The 22,399-nt window shown below is 43.5% G+C and overlaps 1 protein-coding gene across 1 annotated transcript; it reads right to left on the bottom strand.

Annotated features, from left to right (window-relative positions):
- Positions 1–3,140: 3,140 nt before the first annotated feature.
- Positions 3,141–12,967, bottom strand: LOC143518339 (uncharacterized). Its single transcript, XM_077010775.1, has 4 exons — positions 12,785–12,967; positions 10,980–12,473; positions 4,575–4,646; positions 3,141–4,471 (listed from the first exon to the last, which is right to left on the bottom strand). Exons 1-4 carry the CDS (start codon positions 12,813–12,815, stop codon positions 3,141–3,143), a joined length of 2,928 nt encoding a protein of 975 aa, XP_076866890.1. The 5' UTR covers positions 12,816–12,967.
- Between the last annotated feature and the right edge of the window lie 9,432 nt (positions 12,968–22,399).

Below are 22,399 nucleotides of genomic sequence, written 5' to 3' on the forward strand. Positions count from 1 at the left end.
ATGAGCTGATCTCTCCTCTTTAGTGCAGGTAAACGTGTGCTCTGTTAGATGAACTGATCTCTCCTCTTTAGTGCAGGTAAACGTGTGCTCTGTTAGATGAGCTGATCTCTCCTCTTTAGTGCAGATAAACGTGTGTTTGGTTAGATGAGCTGATCTCTCCTCTTTAGTGCAGGTAAACGTGTGCTCTGTTAGATGAACTGATCTCTCCTCTTTAGTGCAGGTAAACGTGTGCTTAGTTAGAGGAACTTATCTTTCCTCTTCAGTGCAGGTAAACGTGTGCTCTGTTAGATGAACTGACCTCTCCTCTTTAGTGCAGGTAAAAGTGTATTTGGTTAGATGAGTTTATCTCTCCTCTCTGTCAGAGGTCCTGCTACAGGTTGGGTTTGTTTCAGCGCACTTTCCCATGCTGTAATCACAGCCGTTTGAACACAGGTACAGTTGGGACACAGTAAGACTGTGAGCCTGTTACTGTGAGACTGTGACTGTAAATGAGTGACTGTGACATTAATCGAAGTAACAACGAGACAAATACACATCAAGCATGAACAATGATATAAACAGAAGATGTAAACAGAGATGTTGCTATGGTTACAGGGAGGGGATCATGAAAGGAAACCTGAGGCTGAGACATGGTATTCCAAACACAAGGGTGACGTGAACATGGCATGAAACATAACGTACAGAGAAACCTTTGTAGACAAGGACATGGATAACAAGATGACATGAAGAGTAAATGTAGCTGCAGCTCCTCACTGCTCCTCTGTGTCAGGTGTGTTATCACAGACTATTTTATTAGGTCTAATTATAAACTGGAAATGAAAGTGATGTGGCTTGTAGGTGTGTCCTGGGGCAAGAACAAAAATGTGATGTGCTGCTGAAGTCAGTCACCCAGTTGACCTTGTAACCTGCAGAGTGAATGTTCTTAAACTGTTAACCATTATCTGGAATCGTTGCTTCTGAGTGACACCTTTGGGCTGACCTTGTATTTAAATCAAATTAAACGTACAGTAAGTAGACTACACCTAACAAAAATGTCACTATTACTGTATAGACCTGTGCATGCAAAATTATTAATTATAGTTTTGATATTTATCACGTGACTAATAGTTTTCACAGCTGCTCTACACTGATTATCAGCTTGGTTAGAGTAGCATGCTGCAGCTGTAAAGATGATCAACAATACAAACGAGCTGGACCTGATCTAGTACAGGGTTAACAGGATTAACAGATTTAGTCCAGGGTTAGCAGTGTTAACAGGAGATCTAGTAGAGGGTCAGTGTAACGAACTGGGAGATTGGGCTGGGTGCACGAGTGTTGATAACGAAGTTTATCCACTTTTTACCTAGAAAACAACAGCTGCGTACATAACGCTTGTAGTGTGTGAGCACGCATGCATGAGTAACCTCGCTGTGCCGTGGCCCACCTCCTCCAACCGTGCCAAAGTCCTGAAGCATATCACGCCTTATGTTTATATCGAAGTTTGTGTTTGTTTTTTTAATGTGCTGTTCGCTTAGCTTGAGTTCACTCCGGTATTTTCATCAAACGCGCATGAGATGAAAACACCACCAAGCTTCGCAGTAAGGACAAGATCATTTCAATAAACAATTTGTATGAGGCAGAGTAGGAAGTCCTTGTCCGGCATCCAGGGACCTTGTGCCTTGCTCAAGAGCATTTCACTCATGGCCTCAGGCCTGGGAATCAAACCCAGGACCCTCTGGTCACAAGATCAGTTCCCTAACCACCAGATCACCAGACCATGACTGCCCCCACACTGTTTGTGTGACATTTACAATAAATCTGAGCAGAGGTCTCTGTGTGTGTGTGTGTGTGTGTGTGTGAGAGAGAGAGAGAGAGAGAGAGAGAGAGAGAGAGAGAGAGAGGAAGGGATGGGTGATGTTCAAGCGTGCCCGAGTGTATGGTGTGTGTGTGTGTGTAAGGGATGGTTGATGTTCAAGCGTGCCCATGTGTATAATGTGTGTGTGTGTGAGAGAGAGAGAGAGAGAGAGAGAGAGAGAGAGAGAGAGAGAGAGAGAGAGGAAGGGATGGGTGATGTTCAAGTGTGTCCATGTGTATGATGTGTGTGTGTGTGTGTGTGTGTGTGTGTGTGTGTGTGTGTGTGTGTGTGTGTGTGTGTGTGTGTAAGAGAGAGAGAGAGAGAGAGAGAGAGAGAGAGAGGAAGGGATGGGTGATGTTCAAGCATGTCCATGTGTATGATGTGGCTCTTTGCTGTAGCACAGTAAAAAAAGTGGCTCTTGGTCTCTGACAGGTTGGCCGCCCCTGCTCTACACTAATAATCACTTCATCAAACGTACGTTTTCCTACTGTTGTACTGTAAACACTGGACAATACAAAACACATTTAAGGATGAAATAAAAACATGAAAATGTTGAAGTATTTAAATTTTTTTTGACTAACATTTAGAAATTGCACTTAATGCACAATTAATAAAAATATGTACAACCTAGTTAAAATATAAAGTACTTTGCAAGAAATAGTGTTGTACACGTAACTGGATAATCAATTACTAGAAGTAGAAACTTAATACTTACAGAAATCCCAAATACCCTGAAATATCTGTATGTTATTCTAAGAACTCACTTAGATTCATTCACATCTGACTATTGGAGAATGTGTGTCATGATACGGGGGGCTCCCCCTGCTGGTCGCCCCCATCCACAGCGGCAGCTGTCCTGTTATTGCTGCATTGAGTTCGTCCCTCAGATGGGCGGGGCTTATTATTAGGCCACCACCCGATGGTCGTTTATTTATTTATTTATTTATGTCTCGTCTTTGTACCAGTTGACTGCTTGTTATTGTTTCCTTAATTCGGCTCATGTCACAGGTCTTTGTTTGGCGCATGTTAACATTAAATCCTCCTTTTCACTGAGACTTGTTGTGATCACTTCCTTTTTCTTTAGCAGTCCTCGCCCGTCACAGTGTGTCAGTAGTGCAGTTCATTAACACACAGACTCACTGCAGCACTGTGTCCACGTACTGGTGTTTATAACACTGTAGTTTCCACCTCCAACAGCTGAGGAATTTTTCTGTGTTTACAGAAGCTTATTTTGAATTTTTGAATTTAAAAAAGATTTTATTAAAGTGACAGAGCTCATACATCCATAACATCTCTTTTTGTTTTTTTAATGATGATCCTTCTTCCAGAACCTCCATCTCAGCAATCCAGACTCTCCATCTTGAGAGTCTTTTCCTGATGCTGTGTCTGCTCTCTCTGTCTCTGTAATTCTCAGCACAGCTGACTGGTAAACCTCCTCTCTGAGTGACTGAGTTTCTCTGACCTCTGAGAGTCTCTGTCTCAGTGTCTTCAGCTCTCTGTCCTTCTCCTCCATCTGCCTGTTAAACTCCTCCTGCATCTTGGACTTTGAGACCAAAATGTTTCTCTGGAGTTCAGGCATGATGATCTTCATGAGATTCCTCTCTGCCTCCACCCTGGCCTCTCCTTCATACGTCTGCCTGATCTCCTCCATCTCCTGTCTGTGTCTGTCCTCCATCTCTCTCCTCTCCATCTCTCGTTTTTCTTTCAGTCTCTTCACCTTTTCTTCCATTTCTGTCCTTCGCTCTACCTCTCTGTCCAGCTCTCGTTTCAGTTCTCCCTTTTTTTCTTCATCCCTTTCTTCCGTCATCTTTCGCTCCAGTTCGGTTGTTCGATCATTAAGTTGTCTGATATCTCCTTCGTGTTCTTGTATCACTCCCTCTATCTTTTTCAGAGAGTCTTGCATCTCTTTTTCCAGTTTCTCTTTCATTTCTCTTTCATCATTTGCTTTATTTTCTTCACTTTCCTTAAGAATATTTATCCTCATTTCTCTGATCAGAGATTCTGCTTCCAGGTAGATCTCACTGCTGTAGAATCTCTCTCTGTTTCCTTCCACCATCTTCTCTATCTTCTCCAGCAGCTCTGAGATCTGAGACCCATCCCCACTCTCCTGAATGTTGAGACAGTGAAACCTGTTCCCACATTTCTCCACAAGTGTCTGGACCTCTTGGCTTCCTGACTGAATGAACTGTTCAGGGTTTTGCTCTTCTTCACTAACAGTGAAGAGGATCATGGTGTTCCTCCAACATCTCTCTCCAAACATCTTCTCCATTCTCTCCAGCATCCCTCTCTCCTCTCCTGCAGGCTGCTTCACTGGTATGACTAGGAGGAAGGCGTGGGGTCCTGGGGCAGATAGACGGACACAGAGTCCCACGTCCTGTCTCACCTCCTCCAGAGAGAGTTCAGGGCAGAACCAGTCAGCAGTGTCCACCACAGTCACCTTCCTCCCAGCCACCTCCCCCTGTCTGCTCTCACTCTGCTGGGGGAGTGTAGATGTAGCAGCCTGGCTCCTCTCCTCTCTGCCCAGGATGGTGTTTCCTGCTGCACTCTTCCCACACCCAGTCCTCCCCAGCAGCACCAGCCTGAGTTCTGGTACAGGAACCAGCACTGGAGAGTCTGGACTAGAGGACTCTCCACCCACTGGAAAAGAATAAAGAATTCAACAATTTTTTTTTACTGCAACCTGGTAAACAGATGTTAATAAACCCTCAAGGTACTATATGTATCTCTATTAATCCCGTACTCTGTGGAGGAAGTCCCTCAATACTGTTTCTCCTCCTGGGTGGAGTTGCTGAGTCTTGCGTCTCTCCACTCACTATAATACAGCAGAACCAGACAGAATGGAGAACACGTTATTCAGAAGGCAGAGTTAACAGACAGGCATTATTAAAATAATGAGTGATAGATTATGTTACATATAGTAGCGCAGACAGTGCACGTAAAACACTCAACATGTAACGACACGTAGACTTCAAACAACGATGAGCACAGGACACTGCGCGGACGCACATTAAATAGACCAGTGGTTCCCAAAGTGGGGGGAGCGCCCCCTAGGTGGGGCGCGGAGCTATGGCAGGGGGGGTGCGGAGCTTGAAAGTAAAACATGTGCACATGTGTCAATATTAGGGATGCACCGATTCTGATATTAATATCTGAAAAAATTCTAGATCGGGTATCAGGGACAATGTGACCGAGCCATAAAAACAGATCTATTCAGTCTAATTCTATGCTTGTAACGCTTTTCGGAGTTAGTTTAACCTTAAATATCCACTCTGTCCAGGATAGAAGTGAACTTGGACAGTTAACAGGCGAGTGAAACACGAAGCACACAGAGGAGAGGTGAATCACTGACTCGTACTCGTGCTGGTGGTATTACACTTAATCCGTTTATTTGCTGGTTGACCAAAATAAACCTGGGCTCCAGCACTACTTGACTGTTCATACATGAACTGGTGAGTTGTCCAAAGCTCATTGAATGCGTTACTTACATAAATAAAATAACGATAAATTAAAGAGCTAGTGGTCTGAGTCGGTCTACGGCAGAAAGCTAAATAAAAACAACAATATTCCTTACGCGCGCTCAACTCGCTCCCTTAAAGAGACAGTACACATATTTATGGCCGTTACATGCTTTGTGCTCTGCGTGATGTCTGCGATAGCAAACTAGCCGCATAGGTATAGCTGTTTCTCTTATTTCATCTCCTTATTTATTTTAAATTATTTTTAGAATTCGTGAACCATTTCAAAGGTTTCTTGCAGTTAATTTTTTTCATGCTTGATCAAAGTTGTGAACCTATTGTTTTTGTCAGTTTCAGGTTCTTTGGTATTATTTATTTTACATTCGATGTAATATTCATAATTGCACTGACTGAACAAATACAAGTTGTGTTGTTTTTACATGTTTTTATGTGTGTTTAAGTGTGCTGTACTGGTGCAGAGTTTTCAATAAACTTTTAATTCAGTATGTCTGTGTTTTTAAAAAAAAGTCGATTCAGCACTGTTTTACTCTATCAGATCGGTATCGGATCAGTATCGACCAATACTAAGCCTCAGATATCTGAATCAGTATCGGAAGTGAAAAACGTGAATCGGTGCAGCCCTAGTCAATATGGGGGGGTGTAGGGGGGGCGCAAAAATATTCTCATCTACTAAAGGGGGGCACGACAGAAAAAGTTTGGGAACCACTGAAATAGACAAACCACATAAACCCCACGTGATGACGAGGCGAGCCACAGGTGAGATGGACGATCACAAGACGTAACTGCACCCACGGAGATCCACAGATGCAGACGAGTAGATGCAGACAACATAAACACACGCCCAAAAGGGAGGGGTTGGGGACCGCAACGTGACAGACTCCCCCACCAAGGGCTCTACCTATCCCAGGGTGCCAACAGGACAAAGTGCCCCGAACCCACATCGATGGGCGGATCCGGAGCGCTGAGCCCTGCGTCTGGGAGATGACCGCCCTCGGTGGAGAGTTTGCCACGAACAACCTAGAACACCCCCCCCCTGGGAAGACCGGGGAAAACATATTAGACAGACACACAGGAAAGTTCACGAACACACAAACAGGAACGTTCACACACAGCAGCACGAGAGGGAAAAGGGGATTAGGCAGACATACGGGAATACACACGAACACAAGCACAGACAAACATGTACACGGCGCCAGGCTTCGCGCCAGGAGGAGAGCGGCCAGCGGGGAGAATCCGGGAGCTGCGGGAGCTGCCGGCACTGCGGTGGGCGGTCCTCTCCCCGCCCTCACCGCAAACCCTTCACCGGGTGCGGCGCGGCTGGCAGATGCTTTTGCAGCCCTCCCGGTGGGCATGCTACCAGCTTCCCTCTCTCTCTCTCCAGGGAACAACGTCGGGGGAACAACGTCGGGGGAATCCCCCTCCTCCGATATCCGATCTCCATCTCCTCCTCCTCACTGCCCAGGCTCCAGCTCATGGGCTCCTCCGGGCTCTCACCCCTGGAGCAGTCCATGGTGCCTCCCTCGGAGTGCTCGGGAGATATGCCTTCCTCTGGCTTCCTCCTCCCCCTCACGGTCTTGGCGGAGCACCCCGAGTAGAGTGAACTCCTCTCATCCTTTTCCTCTGTCAAGAGCTCGCTGTCCGTGTACTCAGTAAAACCCGAGCACACGGAAGGGGGACTGTCTTCTTCCTCCTCGCCCTCACCGTAGTATTCGGTGGGGGCGGAGCATACAGAGGGGGAATAGTCCTCTTCCTCTTCCTTCTCCTCACCCTCACCGTACTCTACGGTGGGTGCGGAACACACCGAGAGAGCCTGGTCTTCTTCCTCCTCGCCCTCTTCTTCTTCTTCGCCCTCACCGTAATCCACGGTGGGGGCGGAACATACAGATGGGGGATAGGCCTCCTCCTCCTCTTCCTCGCCCTCTGAGTCCTCCTCAAACTTGCTCTCCAGGGTTTTCTCTGTAGAGCAGAGTTCGAAGGAGCCTACCCGCAGGGGCAAGGGTTCCCTGGTGGGAGATGGGTGTCGCTCCTGTCACATCTGCACCGCGGCCTCACGGAAAAAGTCCGCCCTCTCCGTGGTCTCAGCCTCCTGAGCCCGGAGCAGCATGAATCAACACAAGGGGTCCTACTCCATCTCCTCGGGGCATACTCGGGCTCCACGGTGCTGGGCAGGGGAAGAGGCATGGTGGTGCCTGCTGGGTCTCTTCCCCTTCTTAGCCCGGGTGGCATAGCCTGGCATCTCGTCTCTGGTCGGCTCGTCGTTCTGTAACGTCCGGAGCGTGGTGAAGGACGAGACAGAAAATCCTTGTTTTCTCTAGACCAGGGATGCACTTGAAGGAGGAGCCGGGCCAAAATTAAATGTAAATTGTTGAGCGTGGGGGGGCGGCGAGTAGTCGAGTAGTGTAAAATAGAGACAAATTATGTCGCGATCGATTCTTAATGTTTACTTACTCCCGTGGTAGCCCAACTAAAAAGTAGCACAAAAAACAACACTGTTGGTTCATCGTTCAAATTCAGGCACGAAGCCAGAAGGCGGGCCAAATTATTTATCAACCGGCGGGCCACAATGGCGGGCCACAACGGCCGTATGTTGTGCACCCCTGCTCTAGACGTTACGTTTATTTTAGTGGTGGGCCGTTAACTCCGTTAACGGCATTCGTTAATTTGATACTCTTATTGGGTGATATAAAAATTATCGCCGTTAATCTATTCTTAAAGTTGGGTTGGGAACTGGGTCAAAATGGGTAAGCAAACTATGATGACTTTCAACTTGATAGTTTAGCTCGGCTGTATTCCTAACCAAATTGCACAGTAGGGGCGAGAACGAGTTTTCAAACCTGTGAATTACAAATCGCACGTGTGTTTACATGGATGCAGCCACGAAGTCGCCAGGTTTGCTTCATGGAAAATTCATTTTTAGGAACGTAAAGTGTTACCAGAGCGGAGCTCGGAGCGGTCGTTTTCTGCATGGTCCTAGCGCTAGATTCGTCGCTATTTAAATATTTCTTTTTAACTGTTAAAACTGCAGAGGACCAAAACCTGCTTTTGAAAAAGTCCCCTCCAAATTACGTCTGTGAGGTTAAATGTACTAAATGTTGGCTTACATTTCAAATATCATGTTTAGCTGAATAAACATGTTATCTACCCCTTTTAATGTACAGTATGTAGGCTTACAAATTCATGTTTAACTGAATAAACCGTTGAACACGAGTAGCCTACATTTTATTGAGCATGTTTTTTTTCTTCAAGTATCAAAGTAGAACAGCTTTCTCAAGCAGTCATTGATGCATTTTGGAAACAGGAGATGAGCCCCTGGTCTAATGCACCCTCTGTATTAAGAAACCCTATCTCAAAAACTGACTTTTAGTCATTACTTGGGTAGCATGCATATGAGCCATTTTAATATAGATTAATCTAGATTTTAATATAGAATATAGATTAATCTAGATTAATTTCAAGATTTCAGTGAGATTAATCTAGATTAAAAAAATTAATCTATGCCCACCCCTAGTTTATTTATACATACAGTAGCACAGACAGCGCATGTAAAACACTCAACATGTAACGACACTTAGACTTCAAACAACGATGAGCACAGGGCACTGCGTGAACGCACATTAAATAGACAAACCACATAAACCCCACGTGATGACGAGACGAGCCACAGGTGAGACGGACGATCACAAGACGTAATCAAACCCACGGAGATCCACAGACACAGACAAGTAGACGCAGACGAGTAGACGCAGACAATGTAAACACACGCCCAAAAGGGAGGGGTCGGGGACCGCAACGTGACAATTACACTTTGTGTTCATATTACATCTGTGTTAAGTTTTCAGGTCTGGTCTGCCTGACCTTCACCAGTATCATGACTCTGATGACCACCAGTCATCACCAATTATAGTGTAACGTGGGGTGTACAGACTGGTACACACCGCGTAAGAAAATGAAGGAAGAAGTGAACCCAAATGCCGTATGAAACCAATAGGGAAAAATTTGCTTATCACTAACGCAGTGTGAGTGTAACAAACACTCACACGAGAAAGCATAAACTGCAACAGACAAACCAATCTGCATGCACGTAAAACACACCCACACACACAAGCAAAACGAAACTTAAAAGGACGTGGAAAACTCAATGCGAAAAAAGAAAACACAACCGTAGAACAAGGGGAAAGTCCAACAGAAAACAACGTAGAATACTCAACACGTGAAAAAACAAAACTCAACCGTCTAGACACGGGAGGAAAATAACAAAGGCAACAGAAAGAACGTGGAAAAAATACAACGCGTGAAAACTAAACTAAGGACGCCAGGAGAAGACTGACAGCAGGCAAACGCCGTGACAAAACAAATCCCTTCCCAAAATAAAAGATAAACTGATAGGAAGTAAAAGCTGGAGGAAAACTTGAGGGAGGCCAGTAAGTGGTGCAGGAGATAGACAGTCGAATAAGTAATAGTGAAAAGGCAGAGAAGAGAGAAAGAATGAGAGAAAGGGAGAAGGCAAGGTGGCGAGACACCTTGGCAACGGGAACACACCGTAGAGACTGAGGGACCAGAGAAAGGCTGAGAACGTAACGGCAAGAGACCAAAACGAATCAGCAGTGATCCGTCTCCACAAGCTTCCTTAAGAAGCCATGGCAACCGGTGAAACGGATCACTGCTGATTGCGCCAATTCAGTCTAGGACTGACTCGGGTGCCTCTTGTGGAGGTAGAAGGCATGGCATCCGAGCCAGCCCTGACACATAGGACCTTTAAAAAATGCCATGTCTGAAATGTCTTATTCAGGTTATACTGAATAAACACATGCTCCCCAGCCATGAGTGCTAAAACTTCACTAAAGCCCTATCCGGACGGGATTAGTTTTTCAGGGGGACGTCTGTGAAAAATATTTCACCCTTGTACTCAGTGATAAAACTCTTGCATCCGGACAGCAATTGAAAAAACAGGAGGACCCGTGAGTTTTTGGCTTTCTCGGTCACATGACATCACCTTGTCACGTGATAGCATGTTTAATAATGTCACACTGCCAACTCTGATGATTCCTTTTTAACTTTTAACTTTACTACTGTTGAGTTCAGCATTTAAGATCTCCGTTTAAGTTAAGCTATTTTGTTAAACCAATACAGAAAACACATTATAAAAAATCGCTAATGAATGTAAATAGCTAAATAAATCCGTTAAATAAAATAAAATAAATCCATTAAAAAATCCAGTAAATCCATTTTCGCTCCCTGCTGTCTTTACGTGGATCTCCGTGAAAACGCGCGCCCAACGTGTAACTACGGTGCGTGGCAGTGGACATATAGCTGTTTTATTAAACGCGAGGTGATGTCTGCGTGTATAAACTCAGACATGTGGATCCGGACGGGACTAAAATTACCAGACGACCACGGAGTACAGCGAAAAACAGTAGGTAATTCCGCCTGTAATTTTCTCTGAGGACGTCTGAGAAAAACACGGACATGCTCGTTCCGGACGGGATTAAAATCACAGAGGACCCCCCGTAAAAGTGAAAATTACCCCAGGACCCCCTGAGAAACTAATCCCGTCCGGATAGGGCTTAAGACTTTGTGTGTTTCTTGATCAAGGCAATAGATCACAACTATCCACCACAATGACAACCTTTCTTTTAAAGCATTCTTTGTTTAAATACCAAATTACTCACTGTTTGGAGGGTCCCCTTGTTTGCCGAGTCTTCTCCTGACTGGGACTGGTGCATCTGGGTCTGTCCTCTCCTGCAGCTGTCTGCTTCTCTCCTCTAGAAGTCTGTCTTTGTCCTTAACCTGCTTGTCTTTCTCCTCTAGAAGTCTATCTTTCTCCTCTAGAAGTCTGTCTTTCTTCTCTATAAGTCTGTCTCTCTCCTCTAGAAGTCTGTCTTTGTCCTCAATCTGTTTGTCTTTCTCTTTAAACTGTTTGTTCTTTTCTGCCAGTTCAGTTTTCTGTTGTTCCAGTAGGATCATCATCTCCTGGAGTTGGCTGTTCTTCTCCTGTATTTCCTTTCCCAGTGTCTCCAGTTGGTGTTTACTAGTTTCTCCCTCTCTGACTGTGTTCTCCAGTAGTGTCTCTCTCTCACTCAGCACTTTGCTCATATTCTCCAGTTGTGAGTGTTTCTCCTCCTCCTCTCTCTGATTGTCCTCTAATGTCCTTCTTCCTTGTCTCAGTTCATCTTTAATGTTTCTGAGCTGTGTCTCCTTCTCTTCTATTGTCTTGTCCTTCATCTGAAGTGTATTTGCATTTTCTTTCAGAAGTCTCTCTTTCTCCTTTAGTTCCTTTCCCAGTGTCTCCAGTTTGGTTTTACTGGTTTCTCCCTCTCTGACTGTGTTCTCCAGTAGTGTCTCTTTCTCCTTTAGTAGTTCATTCTTATTTTTGATGGTTTTATTTTGGTTCTCTATTGTTTGCACCTGCTTTATTACTGAAGTGTCTTTTTCTCTTAGTTGTTTGTCTTTCTCTTCTAAGGTCTTTTTAATGTCCTCTAGTTTCTGTTTACTGTCCTTCTCCATCTGTGAGTGTTTCTCCTCCAGGTGTGACAGATTTAGTCTCAGTGTCGCTATCTCTCTGTCTTTTTCATCTATTCTACCATCAACGTCTTTCCATTTCTGTGTGATAAGAGTTTGAATGTGGTGCTGGAACTCAAGCAGGATGGTCTTAATGAGGTGTGCGTCTGCCTCTACTGAACTCTTCTCTCTGCTCTCCATCTCCACTCTGAGGTTCTTCACCCTCAGCCTCCTCTCCTCATGGAGGCTCTTCAGTTCCTGCTCTGCTGTCTCCCTCTGTTGATGTTCTCTCTGCACCAGTCTCTCTAGGAATTTCCTTCTCTCCTCATTGTGCTCCTCTTGTAACTCTTGTTGGTATTTATTTTCATTTTCTTGAAGATCAGTTACTCTCCTCTTAAGATTCTCAGCCTGTTCTGTCTTCCTCACAGAATCTATACCATATATTATCTTTTCTCTAAGTTCTTTTCCTTCCCTTTTTCTCATCTCTATTCTTTCTTTCATGATTCTTTCCTGTAGGAGTCTGATCTCCTGGTGGATCTGTCTGCTGTAGATCTCTGTCTTCTCCAGCTGATCTTCACTCTCAGTGTTCCTCGAGGCTTCATGTTCATCCATTACAGACATTAAGTTCTGCACTACAGGCCCAAGAAAACCTTGAACCTTCAACTCTGAAAAAGGTTGATTATGTTAAATAAAATTATTGACATTGTAAAATTTTAGTCAGTATGTTTAAACTGTTAATGTTTAATTGATTAAGTCTATTTGTCATGGCCCCTGACTCCTCCCTTCAGATGTGTCCATGTGGCTCGATTCAACTCATAGTGTTACACTTGTTGTGGTCTGTGTATCTAAGCGTGTATCTTGTCCTTGTCTGTTATTTGTACTATGTGGTGTGTCAACAACACCCCCCCCCTCAACATATGGTTATAACTCATATAATAAAATCATATTGTACTAAAGTTCTTATTCTTCCCCTTACCAGTCAGCAGAGCAGATTCCTCCATTTTCATTCTTTCCTCTTCTGTCCATCTTCTGTCTTCCTGTGGAAGTGAATTAAACAGAGTGAAGGGTCCATGATATCATACTGTGTGTTATATGAAGGACCAGTGTGGATTATTGAGAGCTGATATTATTAAGAGTGGAGACCCTGCTGACTGTAGCTGCTGTAAACTGATACTGTGTTTAGTAGCACACAGTCAGAATACAGTCAGCAAAAGTACAGATTGATCAGATTTACAGTGAGTGATATTAAATCAGAATCAGAAATACTTTATTGATCCCAGGGGGCAAAATGCACTTATTACAGTAGCAAACCAAATGGGTATAAGCACTCCCAAGATGTAAATTACAGCAAGAAAAATTTGCTTAAAATTATCTAAAACTATAAGGGCTTATAATACAATAACGAATAATAAAGTAAAGTATAATACAATATATAAATTATATTATAGAATAGAATAGAATATGACTGTACATGTGGGCGATGTCATGTTATAATAGAGGAGTTGTAAAGTTTGATAGCCACTGGTAGGAAAGACCTCCTGTGACGTTCTGTAGTGCATTTTGGCAGAATGAGTCTTGCACTGAATGTGCTCCTGTGGCTCATCACTGTGAGATGAAGAGGGTGGAAGCCGTTGTTCATGATGGTGCGCAGCTTAGACAGTATCCTCCTCTCAGACACTGCCGTCAGAGAGTCCAGCTCCACACCCACAACATCACTGGCTCTTCGGATCAGTTTATTGAATCTGTTGGCATCTGCCACCCTCAGCCTGGTGCCCCAGCATGCCACCATGTATAGGATGGTACTGGCCACTACATACTCATAAAAGATCCTCAGCATGGTCCTGCAGATATTGAAGGACTTCAGCCGCCTCAGAAAATAGAGACGACTTTGGCCCTTCTTGTAGAGGGCGTCGGTGTTCTTAGCCAAGGCCAGTTTGTTGTCGATGTGCACGCCCAGATATTTGTAATCCTCCACAGTGTCCACACTGACCCCTCTAATGAAAACAGGGGTCACCTGCGGTTTGTCCCTACTCAGGTCTACCACCAGCTCTTTTGTCTTTGTCATGTTGAGCTGTAGATGGTTCAGCTCACACCACACAACAAAGTCGTTCACCGTCGCCCTGTACTCATCTTCATCACCCCCGCTGATACATCCAACTAGTGCAGAATCATCAGAAAACTTCTGGAGGTGGCAGGTCTCTGTGCAGTAGTTGAAATCAGTGGTGTAGAAGGTGAAGAGGAAGGGAGACAGAACAGTTCCTTGCGGGGCTCCCGTGTTGCTGACTACTCTGTCTGACACACAGTGCTGCATACTGTGGTCTGCCAGTCAGGTAGTCAACAATCCAGGACACGAGGGGGGCGTCTACCTGCATCACGTTCAGCTTGTCACCCAGAAGAGCAGGCTGAATGGTGTTAAATGCACTGGAAAAGTAAAAAAAACATGACCCTCACAGTGCTGCCTGCCTTATCTAGGTGGGCATAGACTCGGTTCAGCAGGTAGATGATGGCATCCTCAACTCCCAGACGAGGCTGATAGGTGAACTGAAGGGGGTCTAGAAGAGGCTGGATCATGGGCCGGAGCTGCTCCAGGACAAGTCTCTCCATGGATGTACCCTTGTATTGCACTATTGTCCCATTTCATGTCTTTTGTCAAACATGTTTACTCTGTACAGATATTGTTGCACAGTTATTGTCTCACTCTCCTATTATTGATAATTTTATTTTTACTTCAGTGTACATTTGTTTGTTTTTTGTGCTGAAACTTGGGAAGGAGAGTACGTAATTTAGATTCTCTGTATGTCTTGTACATATGCAGAATTGACAATAAAAAACTACTTGACTTGACTTGAATTAAAGCACTTGTACGTCACTTTCAATGTCCATTTCAATATTTCCCAGCAAGTTAAACTTAATAAAGTTAAATATTTATACATATACTCGAAATGATTCAAAATAATTCGTGTTTTATTCACATTATTTAATGGTTGTTTATTTTCAAAACGTCTTCACGTTCTCTCATGTTTCGTCCTGGAATTACAAGAGGCTCGTATTTGTTAACTTAATACAAGAGAACTGTTCAGTCAGACAGATATTTGTTGTGAAACCAAGTAGTTACAATTTCAAGCGTTTTCAAGTACTTTAGCCTAAATTCCAGCACTTTTCAAACCTGAAACACAAAGCAACATTAGAGTTGGTCAGGTAAATGTTCCTTCCCCTGTGTTTGAGGGATGTTTCTTTATACTACCACATATCGTTTCGGACAACACTGCAAAGAATGCGACGCGCCAAGTAGCCTCCGCCATTCGCGCAGGTTTACGGAGTCGCGCGCTACGGTCACTCACGAAAGTATAATCACCCAGGCAGGAGGGAGGCAACTTTCCTACGTAATGTCCGAAAATCAGAAGGCGGGATGACCCGCAAGTCAATCAAATAAACACCGCCGTCATCTATCCAGCACTGATGAGAGCCAGTGAGGGGATCATATTTCGGTCACAAAACAGATAGCACGCGCGTGTGTGTGGTTTATTATGACTTGATGTATTTTTTCCCCAAAAAAATCAAATGACGGAAATCCGTCGTAGTGACGGAGAACTTTAACCCATGGTTTAAGAGCAGGGGTGTGGTTAAGTGTTGTGATTGACATGTGAGTGATTACTGCTGTGTGATTGGTGGATGCACACAAAAAAAGAGCGTCACATTTACTATTGACATCAATGAAATAAAATAATACATTTTTATTAAAAACAATACTAAAACAACCTGTAATGTATGTCGGAGGCAGGAGTTATGCAAATGCAAGTTAATGAATATTTATTAAAAAGGAAACAACAAAACGCTAGACTACAACATAGAAGGCAGAGAGGGATAACAGAATCAGATGGGAGTACGAGACAACTAGATAAAGACGACAAGTACAGGATCATAACAAACTAAACGTAGAACTAAAGGCTAAGGGGAGAACCATAAAATACGACCAAGGGAGCAGCGACTAAAGGAAAAGAGAGAAGAGAAACAAAACCAGACAAGGAACGGGAGACTTAACCAGACTACAACTGAACACAACAAAGGAAAAGACTACAACTGAACACAACAAAGGTAAACGTAAATGAATAAGCAAACTAGAATACTGAGGAATACAACTAGAGTTAGGCGATAGGGATAAGCGATAGGGAAAGCGATAGGGAAACCACAAAACAAATGCAGGGTTCTTGCAGGTTTCAGTGAGTTAAATTTAAGACTTTTTTAAGACCATTCTCAGTGAAATTTAAGACCAATACAACATACTACCAGAAACAATACAATGATCCCAGAAAATATTTTTAAAAATTATTTTGATTAATTTAGTTACAGGATTACATTAATTCAATATTAAAACAGATAATCAAAATAGTAACATTTTTCAACCCAAGCAACCTTACCAACACAACACTAGCATATCTACATACAACCTCAACCTATACCTCTGAGTTCTTCCTTTTCAGTACCAATCTCAGTTTCAAGGATTTTGACTTGGGCAAGCTTTTCTTTGTATGCCCTTCTCAGGGCATTTGACTTGGAAAGGAGCTGAGCCATCTTGGATCCAGCCTTGCCCTCAGCTTCTTCTGCAAGAGAATCTGCCACTCTAGCAAGACAGGTGGACACGTCTTCCAAGCTTTTCTTCCTTTTCTTAAGGTCCTCTAAAGACTGCTCAGTCAGCTTTCTTTTCTGGCTCTGGGATTCCTTTTCTTTCCTGATTCGTTCCTGATCCAGAAAGAGTCTGTATTTTGACCAGGCTGCACCCACAGATGCTAAGAGTTCCTTGGTGAGGGGAACCTGTGACACCTCCATGCATTGTGACAGTCACATATGAGTCTGTGTGTGCCAGTTGTGTCCTCTTGCATGTTTTCTGCCTCCACCTCCTTGTTGGAAAATAAGAAATAAAAAGATAGACGTACACCATCAAATGAAATAATCATACACACATTATACATTTAACAACATGTAGACTCAGCCCATCTTCAAGTATGTCTAAGGCATGGTTTGACCAAAATCCTCACCCCCTGCAGCTGATAAAATGTATTAAATGTTACATTTTGGTTAAATTACTGAAATAAATGAAATTATAAAATTAACTAATTACATAAAGGCTCAGAATTTTCTTTCCCTAGGCCATTGGTATCTTAAAACACACAAAACTTTTTTTAACCCCCTACCTTCTTTTCTATTTATTATCCCGATGAAACCAACTTACTTTGTCTAGCCATGCTGAATATGAATTTGAATGTTAACATTGAAAACGTTGGGACACACTACCTGTTTTTACCCTATGTATATATGCCCACTAAAAGGCAATACATCAGTACAATGTAAATAAAACCATGTGCAATCCATGAAACAGCATGGGACAGTGGAACATGTTTCAAAACATGACATAACCCATCTACAGGGCATAGTTGTTGTTTTTTTCTTTACATTTTACATGATTTAACACAGTAAATATATTTTTATTTCCTCTAGCTGGGATTTAGTATGCATTGAAACATTTCTCTAACTCAATGCCATGGACAGTACATGGTTCTGAGATGTATTTGTATTGTAGCCTAATTGTATAAAATGGTTAACACATTGAAAAGAAGACTGTGGAGCATAAGTAAGGATCACTTACTTTGATAAGTTTGAGTAGATTCTGCGCTGTTTCATGGCCCATGAAACGAGAACCCATGTACCTCGATTGCACATATCCATTGCTCCAGAACCGAACATGAAGATCCAGTTGTTTGGAATTTTTGGTTGAATTAAAGCTTTCATCAAACATTAACACATACGGCCCGGTAAGCGCGTATCAACTCTTTCTTGATAAAGTCTGCCAAGCCAAATCTAGCTATATATGCGATTTTGTTTAGTCCACACGAAAAAGTTTTCGCGATATTCGAATCAGGGAACATTGCCATCACCTGATCCTAATGTACCCCGAATATCATTAGCCGAAGCGCTAGTGATATTGCGGTGGAGTCTGGCGGGACCCGGCACTGACGATAGAGAAGACGGCGGGGATGAGGCACAAAATTGCGTGATGGCTTGAGCCCGCTGAAGGCTTTTCGTGGCAAGGGCCATTTCCTGCCTGTGGTTATTAATGGTTTTGTAGTTTAATTAACAAGTATCAACACCTGTAGCCCCCGCACAAACACAGACAACACAGAACTGACTTCCGGACGTCCTGATTAAACTACATTTCTCTAAAATTAACTAAGGTAAAATTTTAAGACCTGACTAAATTAAAGACCTTGGATGAAAATCTGGCTTTTAATGCCTTAAATTTAAAGTTTTGAATTTCAGACATGTTAAGACTTTTTAATACCTCGCGGGAACCCTGAAATGATAAATGAGACAGACTACATGGAGCGGAGCAGAAGGGCAACAGAAAACACAAACTAACTGTAGCAACCAGAGATCAAACTAGGAACATGAATCAGGCAAATCGAGAAACAGGGAAGACTCACGTACAATGACCAACGAGGGTAGACAGGGGAAACTAAATACACAAAACCCAGGGAAGTAAACGAGACACAGGTGGAACACTGAGGATGGGGGCGTGGCAGACAGGAGGGAAACCAAGGAAACGGGGAAGCTAGGCGGGACTAGGGCCTATTAAGGAAATGTGCTGTGCTTAGAATAGTGTGGTTGTCATGGTGCACCAGTCTCAGCCAGACACGGCCACTGATTCTCACACACACACACATACGCACGCACACACACACACACACACACACACACACACACACACACACACACACAGGCATAAAAAAAAAACTCCACTAGATCACTCAAACCTCCCTCCCTCCCCACCATCACAGTGCTTACCTGAAAGATGAAGATGTCACGCACACAACGAGATTCTGAGCAGGAAAAAGTCAGAAACAAAGTAAATAATGAGAGAAACATTCAGGTTCAATAACATGTACCTGTAACTTTAGCTCTTTAATAATAATTATAAAATCATGTCCTTCATGGACTAGTATACAAATGAGAGTGATCAAACTCCTGTTATTTAAATATTATATTAAAGTAAATGACTCTTACACAAATGTCTCATTACAAGTGATTTGAATCACACTGTTATGTGAGTGTGATTAGAGATAATCAGGTAAATCTGTGAATAAACTTAGATTCTTAGCATCACAGTATCAAACTGGGTGAAAACTGTTTGTGTGTCTCTGTTTACAAACCAGGTGACAGTATGATAAATGTTCTCCCAGAATCACAGTGTGTTGTGTTCACTACACTATGGACATGATGCTCAGCTGTACTCTACCCTGGACACACAGTGTGGCCACATATATATAATCTACAGAATAAAAGGTTTATTCATGCAGAACATCACAGAACATCACAGAACACCACAGAACATCACAGTCCTGCTTCTCTCATACTCACCACTCTGTCTCCTCTGCTCTAATGTTTGTGTACTGTAAAACTGTAAAAGTGAATAACAGTGTGAGATTTTCATTCATGAGGTCGCATGTCACCTGCTGCCTTCCACAGAACAACTACAGAAGTGTATAACAGTCTCATATAGTGTTATACATGGTACCATGAAATGAAATGAAATTAATGAATGTTTCAATTTATATAGCACCTTATCTGGATACCCAAGGCGCTTTACAATTGCTAACACAGCTACGTCACAGACAACCAATCACACACCGGTGAGAAGCGGCAGCCAATTGCGCAAAGCGTACTCTCTACCGGGATCCACAGCCCCCTGGGGGACTGAATGGGGTGCAGGAAGGGGAGAGAGGACAGACCCTAGTGGCAGAGCACCATCCACCACCGGGCATACAAGCACACTGTAACGTTTGCTCCGCCCCAACCTGGGTGAGATCTGTTTTCCTTAGTTTTGGTTTTAGTTGCATCTCCGTAGTGTTCTTCTGTCACGCCCCCTGATCCTACCGCCCATTATTAGTCTCAATCAGCTGTTTACGTTTAATGTCCTGATTTGTTTGGTTTATATTCCCGTGTGCCCAGTCCTTCCTTGTGAGTCATTCTGGTGTGTACTGTTGCTAGTGTTCGTATGTTCTGCTCCCCGTGTTTTGATATTTGGACCTCTCCTTGGTATTTAAACTTTGAATATTGCGTGTTCAGTGTTTGGTTGATAGTATCAGGTTTGTTTTGTGTTGCTTTATAGATCGTTCCATGTTGGGTGTTGTGATCATTATTGAGTTCGCTCGTTATGGTCCTTCGAGTGTTAGTCAGTACGGTTAGTCTCTTTTGTAAGGTCTATTTGGCGGTGTTTCGGTTTATTGTCTATTCCATCTAGAGTGTGTTTTGTTTGTCTGTTGATTGTATAAGAACCTGTTCGTCATATGTGTATTCTCTGCTGTGCCTGAGAGGTGTTACATGAGTAATCTGTGTACTAGTAGGCTATACACGCTAAGAGTTTTACTGTTACATTCACAGAGTTTCGGTGTCTGAAAGCTCTGAGTGTTTATGGGAATGTAATGCCTCGCCGTTCAAGAGCGATTCGAGCCAATCTAAGTAGGAGACAGGAGGAAACTCCCCCTCCTACTAATAAATCTGACTCTCAGCAGCATTTGTGTCCTTCTCCTAGTTCTTGCACGTTACACACACACACTCAGACAACAACTTGTTTTTATTGAACAGAGAAAGACACAGACACACACTCAGGGAGAGCCACAGACACACACTCAGGGAGAATTTGTCTGGGACTGCCAATGTACCTAACCTCCATGTTTTTGGACTGTGGTAGGAAACGGGAGACCCCGGAGGAAACCCACGCAGACACGGGGAGAACATGGAAACTCCACTCAAATAGGGACTTGAACGCAAGACCCCAGTGCTGAGAGGCAAACGTGCTAACCACCAAGCCACCGTGCTGCCCCAATGTTTACCATGGTAACATTACTGCTATAACATGGTTTATATAAATATTATTTCAACATTTCATAACTTACTGAGGTCTAGATTAGTCAGTCATTATTCAGTACTACACACCACTAATGTTCACTTAGTCATTATTCAGTACTACACACTACTGCTGTTACACAGTCATTATTCAGTACTACACACCACTGCTGTTCACTGAGAGTCATTAATCAGTACTACACACTACTTGCTGTTCACCCAGAGTCATTATTCAGTACCACACGCCACTGCTGTTCACACAGAGTCATTAATCAGTACTACACACTACTTGCTGTTCACTCAGTGACCATGTAAGAAACCGTCGCCGATGTGTTCTCAGTAAAACTTTAAACATTTACACATGTAATGAGTATTTGAATAAAATATGTTAACATCAGAGAGAAGAAAAGGTTTTGTTATTTACTTACATTAACGCCAGGAACTGTGTAAAACAAGAGAAGGGGACACAATGTTAGATGAAACAGCACAATAAATACTTTAACACAACTTCTCCCCCTCTTGCTCTCTTCCTGATCTCCATACTGACTCTACTCATGTGGGCTGTAATGTTTCATCCTTCACTGCTGCACTGTCACCCTCTGCTTTCAGCTCCATGAAGATGTTCAGTTACACAATTAAACACCTACAACATCCTAAACACATATAGAAGTGGTTATATTCAAAAATACCCAGTACTGTGGTCCTCTACTAATAACAATAACAGTTCCTGTAACATGATGGTTAGCCAGAGGTGAACTGGGTGAGCCACCACGGGGTTTGGGGTAGATAGGACTCAATCACTGAGTGGTCTTAACTGGGAGTGAGAACAAAAGGGGCAACAGGGACCAGTCAGGAGAAGGTAGAGGGTAAAAGGCAAAGGACAAAATCCCTGAACGGTTGGAGCGGGAAGAAAACAGGGGAAGGACTGGCTCTCTCATTCTATGAGAAACAGAACTACACTTCCCTACAACAGAACTACACTTGCCAACAACAGACAGGGGAAGGACTGTCTCTCTCACTCAGTGAGGCAAAAAACAGAAATAAACGTCCCAACAAAAGAGAAGCCAAAAGAAAACAAAGAGCGAGAAGAACAAACTTCTTCAGTTTCAAAGCAACAGCTTTTAGTTTAATAGAGGAAAATGACCTGAGATCAGAGAGAGAGAGAGAGACTGGAGAGAAAGAGAATAAGAGACCAGAGAACAAGTCCCACAACCTCTACACGAAGATACCGGCTGAGCTGTAGGTCAGAACTCATCATTAATTCAGCAACTGGTATCTTGGTGTGAGCTGCTTAAAAGGGCTATCAAGCAGGTGTAGCTCATCTGGCTTGATTAGCCCGTTAGCTCCCTCTGGTGGCTGGTGTTGCTATGGCGTTGGGGCCAAACCTTAAGTTACAGAAACACACAGCTACAAAACAGCTGTGAGACGTGTGTGTCCAGATACAAAGCTCCGCCCCTTTCTTAAAAAAAAGTGCCATATTTTGTCAATTGTGATTTTTTACACCGCAATCGAAATTTGTCCTCCGCTTTTTTACCCATCTGTGCAGTTAACACACACACTAGTGATTACTAGGGGGATGTGGATCACACGTGCCCAGAGCGGTGGGCAGCCCTAGCCCGGCACCCGGGGAGCAGTCGGAGTTAGGTGCCTTGCTCAAGGGCACCTCAGTCATGGCCTTCAGGTCTGGGAA

This window comes from Brachyhypopomus gauderio, chromosome 7 (assembly GCF_052324685.1).
Source record: "Brachyhypopomus gauderio isolate BG-103 chromosome 7, BGAUD_0.2, whole genome shotgun sequence".
Taxonomy (NCBI): domain Eukaryota; kingdom Metazoa; phylum Chordata; class Actinopteri; order Gymnotiformes; family Hypopomidae; genus Brachyhypopomus; species Brachyhypopomus gauderio.